The sequence below is a fragment of the Eptatretus burgeri genome, chromosome 14, assembly GCF_056783735.1.
Source record: "Eptatretus burgeri isolate ZD-2024b chromosome 14, Ebu_testis_v1, whole genome shotgun sequence".
NCBI classification, from domain to species: domain Eukaryota; kingdom Metazoa; phylum Chordata; class Myxini; order Myxiniformes; family Myxinidae; genus Eptatretus; species Eptatretus burgeri.
Window position 1 is genome coordinate 27,858,512 of NC_140974.1, and position 19,586 is coordinate 27,878,097.

General features: G+C 45.6%; 1 protein-coding gene across 4 annotated transcripts in view; it reads right to left on the minus strand.

The window, feature by feature from the left end:
* SCHIP1 (schwannomin interacting protein 1) overlaps positions 1 to 19,586 on the minus strand; it is a 196,437-nt gene that overhangs the window by 79,831 nt on the left and 97,020 nt on the right. Inside the window, exon 1 of one of the 4 annotated variants that reach the window (XM_085854189.1) lies at positions 18,432 to 18,562. The exons of the other annotated variants lie outside the window; for them this stretch is intronic. Coding sequence (XP_085710315.1) covers positions 18,432 to 18,458 — 27 coding nt within the window. The 5' untranslated portion in view covers positions 18,459 to 18,562. Of the gene's footprint in view, positions 1 to 18,431; positions 18,563 to 19,586 lie in introns of those variants that run through there. 4 annotated transcript variants of the gene reach the window in all.

Consider the following 19,586-nt stretch of genomic DNA (forward strand, 5'->3'; position numbering starts at 1 on the left):
CATCCATTGTTGGGAAAGTAGAAGCCGCGTGTCCAATATAGATTGACCCGGTCTGAATCCAAATTGGTGGCCTGAGATTAGGTTGTTGGAGAAAAGGAAGGAATTCATATCAACTATGATGATGGATTCTGTGATCTCACTGATGATTGGAAATAAGCTGATAGGTCTGTAGTTAAGGGAATCGGTTTTTGTATCTTTTTATGTCAGGAAGTGAGGTTGGCTGACTTACATGCAGATGGAAGAGGCCCGAGGGAAAATTATAGGGTGAAGAGGGCAGATAGAGGATGTGCAAGAACAGCAGAGCAGGTTTTTAAGCCACGTGAGCTGATGCCGTCAGGTCCAGTTGCAGATTCAGATTCAGAGTCGAGGGTTTCCAGAAACATCTCTACCCTCTCAGGTGCAAAAGAAACAGAGTCCAGGAACAGGTGGGTACGACAGGGAAGGGCGGGTACAGAGAGCGAGGGGTTGGGGACACAAGATTTGGGAGCAAACACAGAATTGAGGCATTCAGCCTTCTCATGAGCGGAGTCGGCTGTGGTGCCATTTCAAGAGGGGGAAGGGATGGAGGGGGAGCATACACCAGAGACAGACTAAACGAGGTGCTACCAGGTTTTAGAGGAGGGAGACAGGTTTGACTCATAGTCAATCTATAGGTGTAGGTGTCAATATTTAACTCATGATTAAGCAGCAAACATGGGTGTTAATGACTTGATTCATGGTCAAGCAGTTTGGGAATTTATTGTTCAATAAAATATTTTAAGATGCTCTATACATTGGGCACAAACAGAGCAGGGAACCGCCTTAGAGGTGACAGACCTTGAAACCCAATTCATCATCCTCATCGTTGCCCTTCTTCGGCAGTGACGGCTGTTCACGTGTGACAAGCAAATAATTGAGGAAACGACCTTTTTAAATACAGGAGCTGCAGAACGAGACAACCACCCCTCTCTGAGATATGACGCAGTGTAAATAGGTGTCCAGGGATATCTCGCAAAACCTCAACACTTGAGACCCGCAGTTTTTGGTAGGAATTTGGAATTTGTTCATGGTGCTGTCGATAACTTGCCTCCTCTTGGCGAAGGACACTGTGAAATATTTCACATCCATGACTGACCGTTGATGGGAGACAGGTCTTTTGGGTTAATGTCCATCCGACTGATGCCTCGCCCTGTATTTGAAACGCCAGGATGAGAGTTTATAGCTGGTTCGGTATTCAAAGCCAGGGTATGCAGATCAGAGGGGAGTGTGCTTCCTCTAAGCCGTCCGACCACCCCATGCTGAGCCATGATTAAGTGGGATCTCAAAGATGTTTTCTCAGCAGCAACTCTTGCCTGCTAATTCTGGACTCGTTAATTTGTTGCAAGAATTTGAAGGCACCGTGGGCTCAGCTGACGCTGCTAATTGCATTGGACATCGTTGTGAATGTTGTTTGGATTTGGTTTTTGACTATTATCAGTCAAAAATTTTTTCTGAGTATTGACCAAGCAAATATCATCCCTTAAATGCAAATCTACCAAGATTACCAATATGGCAGATGTTTGCTAATCCAATGTTCTTGGCAAGATCATCAAGTGAGTGTGGCTTCTTTGTGGAATTACTCTGATTCATCTCACCCATATAGTGAAACTGGACCATTCCTGAGAGACAAGGGACAAGTGATCAAAGTATGAGACAGATAGGTTCTGTCGAGTTGAAAGATCACACCCACAAAAGTCCAAGATAATGACATCACACATCACATCATTGAGTTCATTCCCATTATAACGGTGGCCTGTGGTGGTTAAAGGTAAGAATCAATCAATCAGAAAAGAAACCTTGAAGGGTTAAACTGATGTGCAACTAGTATAGTAGTAGTTGAAGAAAAAAAACAATCCTAAAATAACATAATTAATTAATTATACAGATGTGCAGGTGAAAACAAGTGAGAAGAATGAAATAAATATATAAATTAACCATTCATGTGAAACCACCTTTAAATAAGCTCGGCTGTGATTTCCATGGGGACAGTCATTAGGGAATTAACGTTATTTAAAAACACTAGTACGGGCCCGGAGGGGCGGGCCCGTAGGTGTGTGCCCGTAGGTGAGTGCCAGTAGGTGCAGCCCTCTTGCCCCCTCTCTCTCGCCCCCTCTCTCGCCCCTCTCTCTCGCCCCTCTCTCGCTCCTCTCTCTCGCCCCTCTCTCTCGCCCCTAGTTTCGCCCTTCCTCTCTCCCCCCTCCTCTCTCGCCCCTCTCTCTCGCTCCCTACTCTCATCCCCCCCTCTCCTGCCCCCCTCTCTCGCAGATATTGGTCGACAGATAAATGGCCGTAACTTGGGAACTGCTCGTCCGATTAATATCAAACCTTGAAAAGGCACATCCGCGGGTCCCCGGCAATATTCCTGGCAAGTTTCAATGAGATCGGACCAGCGGTCGTCGAGAAACGGCGGTCGCAGACAAACAGACAGACACACACACAGAGATTGCTGGAATTATAGATAGATATTGAAAATGAAAATAACCTCTTTAGGGGAAAAAGAAGAAATCTGACAATTATGGTGCTAGTCTGGCATGTCTGAACAAAGATGGTCTCTGTTGGTGATCATACATTGGTTTTCATGATAGGTGTTAAATGGTAGGGATTTTAAAGGTCAGGGCAGGGTCAGGTTGAGAACAGCCTTCCAACAGCCTTGAGAAGTTCACCACAAATCTCAGGAGCTTGACCCCATTTCAACTGGTTCACCACAGCCTGTGTTTCCACAAATGAAGGTGATTCACAGTTGATTGGAAGGTCAGCAATGGGGATAATAACACCCCTGACATGCACCAGAGCAGCACCTTGCCAAGTCCAATTTCTGCTGGTACTCCAGGGCCTCTGTCAGCCCATCCCCATCTCCTTGAGAGGCCAATCAACTGCTGCAACCACGAAGCACGTGGTCAGCCTATTGGCCTCCTCCACTCATGAGGCTTTTGCACTAAGGAAATCTGGTTAGCAGGATCAGCAGCAGGAAAATGAGTCACATGTCCAAACGGCTGTAGCTGATGCTCACACACTATACAGGTTACAGATCTCATTTGAGTCTCTCTCAGTAAACGCTCATAAGATAAAAGGTGTGACTGGCAATAGCCAAGGAATCTCTGAAGAGACCTGGTACTGAAAGAGTTAAGTGTCCATCTCAGATCCTTGGTCAGAGTCCAAGTCTCACATCCGTAGAGTATGACTGGAAGCATCAAGGACTTAAAGACTAGGACTTTTGTCCTCCTGCACAGGTACTGACAGCACCACACCCCATGATCCAATGCATCCATGACTCCCCAGGCTTGACACAAACGTCTATTGACCTCTGGGTCGCAGCCAGCAGAGACATGAATGTTACTACCAAGGAAAGTGAATCTCTCTGTGACCTCAACATCTTCACCACAAACAGATCCAGGCTTTCATTGACATATTGGATGCTGCTATCTTGCCTGTTACTTAGATTTGACCCAGGAAACCCGTAATCCCAGTGGCTCAGACTGCTCATTCAGCACCTCGAGGGCCCGCTAAAGGATAAAAAGAGTCTCTGAAAAGATGACTGCATCATCTGTGAAATCAAGATTAGAGATCTTGACATTCCCAAATAATGCACCACAGCTTGATCTCTCCAACATCCTCCCCACCCACTCTTCAATCCCACTCTTCCCTCCAGGTCTTCAAAATAGCTGATCACCACTGTCACTTCTCTTCCCACTTCTAAAACTACAATCTTTTCTACCCCCTTTCATCCACCCAAAACCCACCCCATTCATATTCCCTGTAGTGTTCATCTTATTTACCACATGTACCCCGCCCCATCCCTCTCCCTTCTACAGATCTCCTCATGTGTCTATTCACCACTGTTTTGTGTTTCCCTTTCCCATCCCTCTTGTCTCCTGCTCCCCTTATTATACGTTTTATGTGTTAGCTCTTATATGAGCCTTGACATTGCATATATTTTTTTAAAAAACAGTCAGAGCTGGAATAACCACACCTCACAGCACTTTCAGTACCAGAGTATCATTCAGAAATCAGATTGATCCATTTTGGTGACACGCCACAAAGACCAAGAAGTCTCCAGAGGACATCCCAATTCATTGAATCGAACGCTTTGTGGAGACCAACATATGCTAGGAGAAGCCCCTGCTGAAACTCTTGCCTGAGTTCGGTGAGGACCCAATACGGTTGAGGTGAGGATATGGTCAATCGTTGATCCAGACTACTCTGGGCAATGGTACTCAAGCAGATGGTGGCGAACCCCATAAAAAATATCCGAGCAAAGATCTTGCCCAGCACTGAGAGCAGCGTCACCCCTCGGTATCGGCTGCTGTCTTGGCGATCACTCTTACATTTCCAGAGAGGGACAACAAGGCCCCTCTTTCATTCAGTTGGGATAATGCCTGTGCTCCAATCAGAGCACACAACTGCATGAAACATCATGAATACAGCATTTCCAACAGCCTTGAGAAGCTCACCGCAAATCCCAGGAACTTGACCCCATTTCAACTGGTTCACCATAGCCTGTGTTTCCACAAATGAAGGTGATTCACAGTTGATTGGAAGGTCAGCAATGGAGATAATAACACCCCTGACATCCCATTCAACAGTAGGTGGGTCAGCCTAATACTGTTGCGAATCTGGAAGCCATGAGCACACTCAACATTCAGGTCCTTTAGCTCAGATATCTCGGTAAGTATGTGTTTTATAGATAGCTTCCTTTCCCTTGTCTAATGGGTAAATCAATGTAAATGTACTGCGATTTGTTTTGGTAGTAGGATTTCTTGTCATTTTCAACTACAACAACAGAGCGGACCACTCCAGCTCGGAATGAAACAACAAGCAGAAACCCTCAGCTCCCGGCATCCCCCTCGCGTTTACCAGGGGAGAGGTCAACTCCCACCCCCCAAACACCAAGCAGAAAGCCTCAGCTCCCAGCGTCCTCCGCGCGCTTACTAGGGTAGAGGTCAACTCCCACCCCCCAAACACCAAGCAGAAAGCCTCAGCTCCCAGCATCCTCCGCACGCTTACTAGGGGAAAGGTTGAGCCCCACCCACCGATTCGCTTGGAAAGGCACCAAGTGGGAGAAGGGTTGAGCCACGCCTAGAAAATGCCGAAACGAATGTATGCCTGAGCGAGCATGCCGGGGAGGATATAAAGGAGCAGAGGATCCTCAGAAGGTGAGTCTGCCTGGCTGGGCTTGGTCGTCACCGTCATCTTCTTCCTCCTCCTCCGCATGGTCATGAGCTTGGACACCACCTCGTCTCACCTCAGCCGGGTTCGGCTGCGCTGGCCAGCCCTTCGGTGACCGGAGCTCCCGGAAGGAGGGAACGTCCAGCCGCGCGCTCACAGCCAGGTAGCCGGCTACCCTGATCTTCAGCCGACTGTGCTCCGGGCTGGAGGTCCAAATAAAGACCTTTTGGTCCAATTCTTTGGGTGTGCGTGCGTGTGTGTGACCGTGGGCCTGTCCGTAAGTAGTGAACTGTATAAGTGCTTTCTCACTGTATATCATTGCCTTGCTTTATTCGGTTTAATTCTGCTTCTTACGTGCTTCCCTAATTCCCGCCATTATTGTTGAATAACTTCCCCGATTGTTAAATGTTTCAGTTCGTTCGCGTCCCTTCTTTCATTGACTGAGCATGTCACGTGCTGGGGAAAATTAGCAAGGCCGTTGTGCCGCCGTAAGGGGACATCTGGACCGACGGTTCTTGGCGATTCAACCGCTCGGAATCGCACATGGAACGAGCGTGCCAAGCGGCACATTTTCGTACGAGTTCCGTCGAGGGTGTGTAGACTCGGTAGATCGCCACGTGGTCTCGAGGTATTTTGAAGTTTTGGCAAATAACCCTGTACCACGTGGTGGAAATATTGACCCTTCACGGTCCGAAAGGGACCCGTACTCTTTGGACTTTTCCGAACAGTACGATCTGAATTCCGGGCGATCGGATCGGTCGAGCCGACTCTACTGCTCCATCTGGTGGCCATGCTCGGCACGCCGACATCCCGGCCCGCAACAATACAGCCACTCAAACTAACTGACCCAGCAGGACTTCACTTCAGAATCTTCTGTCAAGTGCTCACCACCCTCCGCTCTCACTGCAGTACATCGAGGGATGGGTTTGGAGGAACACAATGCATTGATTCCTCTGCAAATATCTGTCAAGTGCTCACCACCCTCTGCTCTCACTGCAGTACTTCCAGATGGGTTTGGAGGAACACAACGCATCGATTCCTCTGCAAATATTACAAAATTACTTGAACACAGGTGATGCTCTACCCTTTCATCGAGTAATCATACATAAGCTTCCTTGTCCGTCCTCAGCGAACGTACAGTTTTATGCTTCAGCTCCCTGAACAACTCAGTTCTGCCATTAAGCCTGGCCCTGTGAATGGTCAATGGTATCCAGTTTTCTGTGGGAGATGAAGGTCCTCTTCATCTGACAGTGGTTTCCAAATCACCCACCAGCAACATCAAGGATGGTAGTCTTGAAGGCACCCCACAACTCTTCAGGATTCCCTGAAACACCTCGACCCCCCATATCCCCACTCAAGATGTTTGCAAACTCCTCAGCTGTCCTCTCATCCTTAAGCTTGCCAACATCCAGCCTAGGCTGGGATGGTACCATTCTCCCAGATTTAAGCTGCAGCTTCAGAGTTGCTGCAATAAGCCTGTGGTCGGTATTGAGGAACTGAGCACTCCGGTAGACCCTGCAGTTCTGGATCATCCCTGCAGTCAATCTCCTTTGCCAAACCCCCAGTGTTGGAATGCCAGATCCAGCAATGTGGCTGTGGATGCTGAAACCATGAACCAGTCACCCAAAGTCCACAACATCTTGTGAAGTCAAGGAGCTTAGTGCTATTCTGGTTCACCGTTACAGACCCATGGGGACCAACACATGTCTCAAAGCTATCCCTGTCAGTGCCAGTCAATGCATTGAAATCCCTCAATCTCATTATACTGTGACGTCCACGGGACTTGAACAGTCCCGCCAACATAGAATGAGCCGAAACGATGGAGGCGGTTTATTTTTAATAACCCAAAGATGGCGGTTTTAATCGCTCTACCGCAAACGGGATGAGGGAGGTGGCACGAGTCGCTTTTCACTGAGTTAATAACGTTTATTTCTATAACCAGAAATAATAAGACTCGGCAAGAGGAGAGATCCGGGGCGATTCGACGGGATGGTGGTATGGGTTCGGGCATGGGGAAAACACAAACAATTCCAATGGATATACAAATCTCAAACCCTCTAAGGTGCCAGGTACACACACACACACACACACACACACACACACACACACACACACACACACACACACACACACACACACACACACACACACACACACACACACACACACACACACACACACACAACGTAGCTGGTCCTGGTGGTCAGGCTGGCCCGTGGTGTGGACGCAACAGTCCCTGGATTGGCGCCGGACGAGCTGGCGTTGCGCTCGTCAGGGGCAGGAGACACCGTGGTGCTGTCGACCTCCTGGTGTCGGCCCAAGACCGCTCACAGCCGCCAGGGAGCCAGTTCTCACGCCAAGTTGCGAGCAGGAGAGGGAGGCAGGTCTGCCCGCCGTTCGACCCCGTACTCTGAGCCAGCAGAACCCCAGAGCCAACCGAGGTGAGGCACGAGGGACAGCAAGGCCACGAGACACGATGAATCCCTGATCGAATCAACACAACAAAACAGCACGCTCCCAGCACAACAGCCTCCACCAAAACGGTTTTTCTTTACCGATCTTCTTCCTCCCACCTTTTTCCCCGAACAGAACCTTTTTATCCTCGAGTCCTCGTCACTTCCAATCGAGCCGTTTTATTGGCCCTCTGCCGTCGCCTTCCGCCAATCGTGATCACGGGGCGGAGCCATCCGCAGCACTGTCCTGTGACGTCACGGCAAGCCTCCAGGGAATACTAACAGGGTTTACGCAGACACACTTACCCTATCCCGTCTCCCTGTCTAATTACGTGACAATTATCATTTCCCCCTTAAAGAAATGGACATTTACTAGACAACTTATCACCACTGAATTGCTACTTATTACATCGAGATCCTGGTACAACTCGAACAGCATGGCATACCTAATTAAACATCCTAATTACCCTTTGAATGCATACCCCCCCCTCAAACATAACAATACACTTGTTGATGGGTGTTACCTCAATTATTATGGGAGTCAGTTTGCTGGACACAACTGCGGCAACTCCTTGGGCATGGGAGTCATCAGAGTGATCAGACCATTGGTGGATGTAACCACTCGCCATTATCTCACCACTATGCGGTCTCCGAAACTCAGAGAGTGCTGCAAAACTGATGTTCAAACGCTGGAGCTCAGATGACAGCAGAGACAGGGGATCATCCTCTCTTAGAGTGAGGACAGTCCAGGCATCCACCTGAAGGGACTGCTTCAGGTTAATCTGACGAGACCACAACCTGATGGACGATACCTCGGCATCAACTCGACATACACCATCGCAATCCGACCCAGGAAGGTTAACCATGATTTTCCTCCTGTCATCAAAGAATGGGGGTCTCAAAGGCTTTTCCCCAATCCCATCATCTGCTGAGCTGCCCTGCGAAGGGCAGCTGCACAGAAGGTACTCTGACGGAGTAGGATTTTAGTTTTATTTACTTTTGTGCGTTTCACTGAATATGGATGTGGATGGAGTGCAAATCCTGCCACCAACCTCCTTGAAAGAGGACGTCCGCAGACACAGTTTGGCACCAGATATAGATGGCCATTGGCTCACGAGGAGCTCCTCTGCCCTTTGTAGCGTTCTAAAGACTTTAAAGGTAGGGTTCAATTGGTAGGGTTTTCTTGGTTGGGTTTTCCTGGTTAGGTTTTATTGGTGAGGTTTTCGTGGTGGGGTTTTGTTGCAGGGTTTGATTAGTCGGGTTTTTTTGGAAGGGTTTTATTTGAGGGATGTAACTGGTAGGGTATTAGAGCTAGGGCTTTATTGTTACGGTTTTATTGGTAGGGTTTTCATTGTAAGATTTTATTGGTAGGTATATTTTTATTGTAGTTAAAGTCCTAATTCAATAACAGTGAATTCGCATTTTCATTAAGCTTGGTGTTGGATTAATGGTAATGGTGGTTAGCTTAACATCTTAGGGTTTTGAAGTCAAGCCCCTTTTTGTCTATTGAATTGACACCATGTGGGTTGACTCAGCCTGTCATCCTTCAGATGTTGGCAAAATGAGTACCAGCTTACTGGTAACAGGGGGTATTGCATCAGTGGCACAGCTGTTCCCCCGGAAAATGATGTCGCCAAGGAGCCACAGGCTGCATACGAATAGATATATAAATAAGTAAAATAACATTACAACATTCATTAGCTAAGTGCAAGTAAAAAGCAACTTGTCCCATGGTGCCTGTATCATGTACTCGCTCCAGAATTACCTGCTGCAGTTGGTGCTAAAATTATAAAATTAAGCTCAAACAGGGAAATTTGCCATTGTACCAGTTCGCAATTGCTTACTCCTTTAAAGTGTGTTATTTCGTGTTCAAAACCGAAATGTTTCCAGGAGTGTGGGACGTATATATGTTTTTATTTTACTTAACTCCATCCTTATGAGAAGGGGATAGCTTGCCAATGGCATGGGCACTTCTTGCATTGCTTGTTGGGTTGCCTGTTGTGACAGCGTTGTTTAATTGCTCTCATGTGTGTCAATTCGATTCATATGATTTATCAGCAGAGATTTGTGCATCATGTGACTGAGTGGACACCTGTCCAAGTTTGACTCTGAGCTATGGAAATGTTCACCACTTGTCATTAACGTCTTGATGCTTTTTAAAGAGTACACATCTCCACTACCACACTTCACTACACACAGCTCAGTGGTGACCACTCTACGAGCTGAGCTATGCTGCCACTCCTGTCATTTCGTTCCACAGGTTCTTCAGCATAAAAACCATAAATGAACCTTTGACCAAGCACAGCCAACTGATTTGAGAGACCATACTCCAGCATGAGGACCATAACCACCGACAGTAAACCCTCAAATATCGCAGGTTCTAATATCTTGGGCAACCTATTGTGATCTGATTTCGTTATCACAGGATTTAATTTCGACCAATCGTGGTTTTTGAGATAAAATGAGTCGTTGTTTGCATTCGCCCCCATCCCGTGCACATCGGATTATCTCCCATTACAAGTCTTGTGTTGTTTCTCATGCACCGCCATTAATGGTGCCAAACATAAAGTGATGGACAAAGTTAGATCTGCCAAAAGGCAGAGGAAGGTTGTGACGGCTGAAAAGATTGAGTTGTTAGTTTGTTGGCTTGAGGTGAAAATGCGGCATTTGTGGACCACTATTACGGGGTCAACGATTGTTGGTCGAACCTTCCCCACTGTACTCTTCCTCTTTCCTTACCCTTCATTTTCCTTCAAACCTCATTCCCAAACCTTCATTTTCCTACTCCGTATTCAAACCTCATTCCCAAACCTTCATTTTCCTACTCCGTATTCAAACCTCATTCCCAAACCTTCATTTTCCTACTCCGTATTCAAGACTCATTCCCCAACCTTCATTTTCCTAGTCCGTATTCAAACCTCATTCCCCAACCTTCATTTTCCTACTCCGTATTCAAACCTCATTCCCAAACCATCATTTTCCTACTCCGTATTCAAGCCTCATTCCCCAACCTTCATTTTCCTACTCCGTATTCAAACCTCATTCCCCAACCTTCATTTTCCTACTCCGTATTCAAACCTCATTCCCCAACCTTCATTTTCCTACTCCGTATTCAAACCTCATTCCCAAACCATCATTTTCCTACTCCGTATTCAAGCCTCATTCCCCAACCTTCATTTTCCTACTCCGTGTTCAAACCTCATTCCCAAACCATCATTTTCCTACTCCGTATTCAAACCTTATTCCCAAATCCTCACCATCTGACACCCGCACTCGAACCTTATTCTCAAACCCTTATCTTACGACACCCATACTCGAAGCCTGGTGTTGGCTTAGTGGTTAGGATGGTGGCTTGGGATCCCAGGGTCCTGAGTTCAATCCCCGTTGGCTGCTGAATTAACACCAGGGGGTTGACTCAGCCTGTCATCCTTCTGAGGTCGGCGAAATGAGTACCAGTGTACTGGTCCCGGTGTATGCCCCGGTTAGAATAGGTGTACCATATCCCTGTGTGTCGTAAGAGGCGACCAGGGTTGGTGTCAGGAAGGGCATCCGGCCATAAAACATTGCCTCAAGAAAAAGCCAAAAACCCCTGCACAGCAGGGAAAATGGCTGTAAAAACGGTTATATATATATATATATATATATATATATATATATATATATACCCATACTCGAACCGCCATTTCAAAACCCTTATTTTTCGACACCTGGACACAAACCCCCATTCTCAAGTTTCATCATTCTCAACCGCAGCTCATGAAACTAATCGAGGTGAAGGGATTTATGCCGGAGCAGGTTTTAACAATGACGAGACAGGATTATTGTGGAAGAGGATGCAGTACCTCATACCTTCCTCTCCAGGCAGGGAAGATCAGGTCTGGGTCAGGGTAGGGTGGTTAAGGATCACATTCGCCATTGTGGCAATGCTGCAGGTGACTGTCATAAAGCTGAAGCTGCTTTTCCGAGATCTGAATCGCCTTCCGCTCCCCCTTCCCCACTTACCCTTGCCCCGCTCACAGCTCACACTTCCCCTGCTCCCCCTTCTCCACTCACCCTCCCCCACTCCCCACACCTCCTTCCCCACTCCTCCTTTCCCAACTCCCCCCTTTTACTGCTCACCACTCACCCTTCCCCCACTCCCCTTCCCTGCTCACCTTTCCCCGCTCACCCTTCCCTGGCTCCCCCTTCCCCGATCCCTACTCCCTGCTCATGCTTCCCCCACTCCACATTCCCCGCTCACCCTTCCACCTTCGCCCACTCCCCGTTCCCCCTTCCATGCTCACCTTTCCCCGCTCACCCTTCCCTGGCTCCCCCTTCCCCACTCCACATTCCCCGCTCCCCCTTCCCCTTCCCCACTCCACATTCCCTGCTCCCTCTTCCCCCCCTTCCCCCACTCCCTGTTCCCCCTTCCCTGCTCAACTTTCCACGCTCACCCTTCCCTACTCATCCTTCCCCACTCCACATTCCCTGCTTACCCTTCCCCACTCACCCATCTCCCGCTCCACCTTCCCCACTCTAAGAGTATCATCCCGAGCTAAGTCCTGTGTTTTCTATTTATGGCAGAGTGCAGTGCGAGTACGTAATATTCTTACTCTCACCCACCTCACTGTTCTGTAATAAATTTAAAAGGTAAAGTTTTGTGTTTTTCTTTAATTTACATGGAATTTATTTTATTCACATGTTTATTTCAATGTTAACATGTTTCGTATATCTTTTTGGTTCACGAAAAAAACCAAGTGGAATCCTTCAATTCAGCGCGTGTGGTGAAGCAAGTGAGTACACTGATGTTAAAATATTCAATTTAAGCTTTTTCAGTTGAAAAACAATTAAAAAACGTACTTAATATTTGAAATGTAAAAATGTTGTTATTATTGTGATAAACACCTTTATGTATAACAGAAGGAATAAAATCGTTCGATACAGCGTGGCAGGAGGCCGCAAAAGAATGATGTAAAATAAGAACTTAACTTTCGTCGTTCGGCGCGAAATGCCATGGTGGGCGGAAATGACGTCTTTCGTTCGTTCGTACATGAGAGGGGGAGCATTTCTTGGTTTTTTTTTACGTCAAGCAATAAATTCAATGTTTTTCACATATATAACACGTTAGTTTCACAAATTTCCATTGAAATACTTGGGTATTTCCGTCAATTGTCGCCATTTCCGTCGAGGTAACGCACTGCATCTACCGGACGGCTGTCATTGGCTCACTTGAGGCACGTGGGGGTGGGGTGGGGGGGAACCGGAGACATGGTAGTCACCGGGGACATTTCAAACTCGGTGCAATTGTATACAGCGCACGCGCAGTAAAAAGTCACCACTATATTCGTTATTGTGTCTGTCTGTCTGTCTGTCTGTCTGTCTGTCTGTCTGTCCCGAGCATAGCTCCGTGAGTTTTGATCCGATCCTGATAAAAATTTGGTGGGAGGTTTATATCATTATCTGGTTGTGTTTTCCTGAGAATGGGCGTGATGCGCCCATTATGGGCGGAGCCACGCCCAAAAAACGTGTTTTAAGGGGGTAGCCGATTTCAATTTGCATCTTCTCCTGGGGGTTTGTCGAATCTGACAGGGGTTTCGGTATTTGGTTAGCCCAATGGCACCTGCATAGCCCCACGGAGCTAGATTTTTCATTTTCGTCCCAAGGTCAAGGTCACAAGGTCACGAACTTCGAAAATTGCGAATTTTGACATAAAAATCCATCTTCTCCAAGGGGGTTTGCCGAATCTGGCAGGGGTTTCAGGATTCGGTTAGCGCAATGGCACCTGCATAGCCACACGGAGCTCGATTTTTCATTTTTGTCCCAAGGTCAAGGTCACAAGGTCACGAACTTAGAAAATTGCTAATTTTGACAAAAAAAATCACATGACCGCCCAAACTTTGAGAGCTCGGATGACAATAGCTCATCAGGATATCCTACTACAGTAGTCTTCCCACCCAAACTTTTAGAGCTAGGATGACAATATATTTTATGCATAATCTTGAGGTCATTCCCCACCTAAAGTCTTAAAACCATTTTGCTCTATCTCGAACACCTTGCCCGTGGCGCCCCCTTCAAGTTTGTTTTTACGCTGATTTCATCAAAGTATGGATAATCCGAGGAGTGTGAAATGCCATATAGCCAATATGACATTATGTTGTTCCTGGAATGTTCCAGAGGAAGTTTTGCACCAAGGTCATAATCCTTGACCTTTGACCTTAAAAGTTCACAAAGGTCAAATTTTCAAAGTTGTGGGAATCTAACCGGGTTTTTGACCTTCTTTGACGAACTAACTCCAATAAGCTATAGCACGTATCCTGTTTCCTTATTTTAATGTCCACAACATTATTTTGTGACCTTTAAAGGTTATGCAAAGGTCAAATTTTGAAAGTTGTTGAACGAAACCGGGTTTTCGACATTTTGCAGCTAATAACCTGTCACTCGTACCACATCATGTTGATCATTTTTATAACTTGGTCAAGCATTATCACATTGTCTCATCCTTGACTTCTGAAACAATCTACATCGTCAAATACCGCTCGTGAACCATCGTCGTCTTCAGACTTGTTCATGTTTATTACCTCTGCCAACGAAGGTGGCCCAGGCAAAAATGCTACAGTTAGAATGATAGTATATGAGAGTCATGTAATTATATACTACAGTTGGTAACAGGTCCTACTACAGTAGTCTGCAGAGAATTACTACAGGAAAGGAATGCCTGTTAATTTTTGCCTGTTGGATGGAGGTTATGTTTTCACCCCTGTGTGTTTGTCTGTCTGTTTGTGAACAGGATATCTCACAAAGTTGTGGACAGATTCGGACAAGACTTGGTAGGCAGGTTGGGTATGTAACATGGAAGAATTGATTCGATTTTGATGAAGATCTGAATGCAGATCCGGATACGAGAATTTTTTAAGTGATTCGTCACCATTGGGTGATAGGGCGAAAACAATATATAGCATGATATCTCAAAAAGTTATGGACGGATTCGGAAGAAACTCGTTGGATGAGTTAGCTATGTGACAAAACAAGCCGATTAAATTTTAGTTCAGGTCCAAATCCAGATCCGGTCCATCAGTGGGATACAAAACGTAAACTAATAAGCCTGGTGGAGGTGTGCACTCTACCTTGTGCCCTTCTAGTTTCCATTGAAATATATTTATTTCTGAGTGCCGTTGATCTTCCTCTATGTTTCCTCAAAACCCAGGAACTGAACCCCCCTTTTCCCAGTGACCCTTGGTTTATACGATGGCAGTTATAACTATTGTGGCATTTTACAGTAACCGAATCCCCATGATATTTAAGGGTTTACTGTATTAAACAAGTTGTTTGGCTTTTTATGGAAATAAATGTTGAAAAGTTATTGATGTATTGAACAGGGTTATTAAAACAAAACAAAAACAGATCAATCGTCAAGATCCATTTTGAAAAAAAAAATCAAAAAATATCAACATTTTCTTTCTATTCTTTTAAAAGTTTGAAAAATTGTTGTCTCAATTTAGCAACAAAATAACTTTTATTTCGTCCCATTTTTAGATAAATCATATTTTGGAGGATTTACAGAAACTGGTGATACAAAGCCGTATGGCTGGACTAAAAAGAGCAACTTACAACTCGGTGATGAAGCAGGTTCCACAGACCATGCGGAATGAAGGCATTATCACAGTTGAGATGGCAAGGCAGACGGGCATGGCAACTCAATGGGTTTGAACGGCCAACAGGCCGAAAAGGCTCCACAAGTGCAGTGATGTGCTACAAACGGAGATGTTGGTAAGACAAACATGCTGCCGTCTGCAGGGAAGGCCATCTTAATGGCCAACCATGCTTCATCCCGAACAGGCTGCAGCGCCGGATCTTCAGGGAAGTGCTGTTTAACGAGCGTGGCCAAAACCGCTCACTTTGCACATCCCACGAACCATCCTGGGAGTCGTATTTGGTCTGTCTGTAGCTCAATTTGCCAGCAAACTCATCCCTTGCTGTTGTAGTGGGTCTATTAACATCTTGGTTTGATCAACCAAATCAACATCTGGGTGTCCATAGTTTTGGAAATATACAACCCACAGAGTTATTTAGGCCAAACCTAATATCATAGTTTAACAATTGTTTCATTCATTTAAATTCCGGAACAGCAATGCCATATTAAGCTTGTGGAAATTATTGCATCCAAAAACAGAAATTATGTTTCAAACTGTTGATGCTCCATTCCTATTCACTGTTCCATTCTGTAAAGCAATTATGGTAAAAGGAAAGATTTTGGAAAACAAAATGGTCCTGCAGGAACCTCTTTCCCATTATGTGCTGAAATCCTAATGGTCAGGGAGATGGTAAGAAACAGGGAATAACTTTGGACCATCCGTGCCATGTCCCACATAATAAACATTACAGTAGGTGTATCATGGGTGGTTTGTGGTACCTGCGAGTTGGAAGCAGCATCTCCAACGTATCAAACTGACTTGGTTACAACGAGAGATTACATTATATTCTCTCTGACAGGTGTGCCATTACTGAGTGAAATATCTACGTTTTACCCTGGAGAACAAACTCTAATAAGAAGTATCCATTCTTGGAGGGAAACTGACATTTCAATGTTGCTGCTTAATCTTTAATCACCTATCCTCCCCTTCTCCACCCCCCTCCCCACACCCCCACATCCACAAAAAAAGTCTTTCATTAAAAGTTAATGTGTGGGAGCTACATTACCAAATGCAGTCATATATGAAACTTTCACAAATAAAAGTTCTCCTTATGAAAATTTAATCACTTTAACTTTTCCCTCGGTAGTTTAGAAACCGAGTAAGCTTATAGCTCATAACTTAAGCTGTAAAGATTTCAAACTTGGATCTTCCTCCCAAATGAAATATATTCGTTAGAAACTGGTTGCATTTTGTGAAAGCATTCCATTGGGCAACATCGAGGACTCAACAGTCCATTGATGAACATCGAGGACTCAAAAGTCCATTGATGAACATCGAGGACACAACAGTCCATTGATGAACATCAAGGACTCAACAGTCCATTGATGAACATCGAGGACTCAACAGTCCATTGAGGAACATCGAGGACTCAACAGTCCATTGAGAAACATCGAGGACTCATCAATCCATGGAGAACATTGAGGACTTAGCAGTACATTGATGAACATAGAGAACACAACAGTCCATTGAGGAAAATCAAGGACACAACAATCCGTTGATGAACATCGAGGACACAACAGTCCATTGCGGAATATCGAGGACTCAACAATCCATGGAGAACATTGAGGAGTTGGCAGTACATTGAGGAACATCGAGGACACAACAGTCCATTGAGGAACACATAAGAATATGACATTTGACTTCACATTACCTTGTACGAAGTGATAATGATGCTTTTCAAATCACTTCTAGTATTGTTTTACAAAATGAATTACAGTGAAGTAATGCGATCAGGGCCGTCTCTCTGGTCATATCTCGAGCTTTTGATATAGTCTGGCATCCTGCCTTACTATCCAAACTATCTGCCTACGGAATCCATGTCCAACTCCACTCTTGGATTCATGACTTCCTCCACTCTCATAGCCAATAGGTGGCTCACAACGGACCCCTTTCTGCTCCTCTCACTGTCAAGGCTGGAATACTACAAGGCAGTGTTCTAGGCCCTATCTTATTCCTAATCTTCATCAATGATATCACTGACTCTCTGCAAAATCCCCTTTATCTATTTGCTGATGACTCCATCCTCTGCCGTGACATTCCTCATCCTTCTGACAGATAGTCAGCAGCCTCTTTCCCCTCCTCAAACCTTGACAAAATCACAAACTGGTCAAATTAGGAACATATCTTTCAATCCTGAGAAATCCCTCACACTCTCTCACTCTCTCTGAAAGGACCATACTGCAAACCCACTCATTTACTTTCTCAACAACCGTCTCAAAGAGGTTCAGTCACTGAAGCTCTTGGGTCTCATTATCAACCATGATCTCTCTTGAGCAAGTCACATTTCAAAGTTGACTCGAAAGGCAGAAGATGATGGAGTGCTGCTCTCCCCTCTGGGCTGTCTACCCTGCCTCACATCTTACTCAGCTTGACTCCATGGAAACCACGACTTTCAATATCATTGGAATAACTTGCAATTAAGCTGACTCGATGGGCCTATCACTTCGCCATCGCCGACTTCTTCTCTATGTCTTCTTCCGTCTCATTTCTGGACTTGCACACTCTGCCCTCTGCATGCTATGCCCCCCACCCCCCAGGTATCTACAGGACGTACGAGGTCCACCAGCAACCCACTCTTAGTGAAACTGCCTAAATTCAGAACCACTGCTCACCTCCACTCATGTATTACTCTAGTTTCCCATCTGTGGAACTGTCTTTCACACTCTCTTCAATATCATATGCCTGGTGTTGGCTTAATGGTTAGGTTGTCAGGCCTTGGATCCTTGGGTCCTGAGTTCAACCCCCACTCAGCTGTTGAATTAATACCAGGTGGGGTTAACTTGGCCTGTCATCCTTCCGAGGTCGGCAAAATGAGTGCCAGCATGCTGGTATACTGTGTCGGAGTGGCGACCGGTCCAGGATTGTGCCCAATAGCCAATGAGACTTCTGCTTAAGCAGCACCAATGCTCTGCACAGAGTGTGGTCCTAATGTCCTTCTCTTCAATATCATTCTTCTCTCCGGGTCTTCAAGACAGCTGTTCAGCACAATCTCATGTCACCCCTAAAGAAAAGCATGACCTTTTCTACACCCGTTAAACCATCCCCACCATCCCTAAATTTTGCTTATGTATCCATATTGTCCACCACTTGCGTATTCCCTTCCCCACCTCTCATCGTTCGTTACCTGTATCCCTTGTTTGTCCGTCTCCATCTACCTTCTCTCTCCGCCCTGCTGTTGGCGTTTCCCCTTTCTCCTGCTGTTCCCTCTGGTATGTTGTGTCCTGTTCCGGTTTGTGTCCTTGCTCTTCCACGAGCCTACACCATGTATAAAAAAAACAAATAAAAAAACAGCTTTTGGATGAAACTTGTGCATATTTCATAATTAATGAATCAGGTGCCAAATCTGGGTGTTATCACTGCATGTAGATGCAATAAGTATTGCATTCTTGGCTGAGAAGCAAATTTAATCAGAAAAGAAAGGCTTTCTCTGCTTCCAAGCTCACTGGGCATCCTGTGTAACATGACATCCCTGATTGTGGAAACGTTTCTGTCAAACATGAAATTTTAGAATACAATACAATATATAGTATAATGTAGGTATTTTCACTGATGTTAGACTTTTTAATGGACAATGTTTGATTCAACTCCTGCCCTCTGATTTGCAGATTTTCATATCACTTCACTCATTTAATCTCAGTCAAAATTGTCGTCTTCTCTTTTTACAATGTTATTGTTGCAATATCACTGACCCTCTAAAAAAAAAAAGCATGACGTGAGGAGTGTTTTCTTAATATGCCAGATTACATCGAACACCAGAGATATGTCCAGGGAGACCTTGCTTCCCTCTTGATGGAGATTTAGGACATCCATCCATCGCTGTAAAGAGGGGAGCAGCAGCATGTCCAGAGTTGAGTGATCGGGATGGAATCCAAACTGATGGTCAGAGGTCAGGTTGTGAGAAAACAGGAAAGACTTGACATTGGAAATAATGATGGATTCCATGTCTTTGATTATATATGCCGTGGAAGCAAAGCCTGGTGTTGGCTTAACGGTGGAGGTGGCTGGTTTATAGATCTTAACGTCCTGGTTTTGAGCTCTTGTCGGTCATTGAATTAAGAGCAGGTGAGGTTAACTTAGCCTGTCATCCTTCTGAGGTCGGTGAAACGAGTATCAGCGTACTGGTAATAGAGGGCACCGCATCAGTGGCACAGCCATGCCCCCAGAAAATGATCCAACCAACAGTCGCAGGATGCACACGATAGCTATTGGAAGCAAGCCCACTGGTCTACAATTGAGAGGATCGGTTTTTCTTGTTAGCAGAATGATGATTGTTGACCTC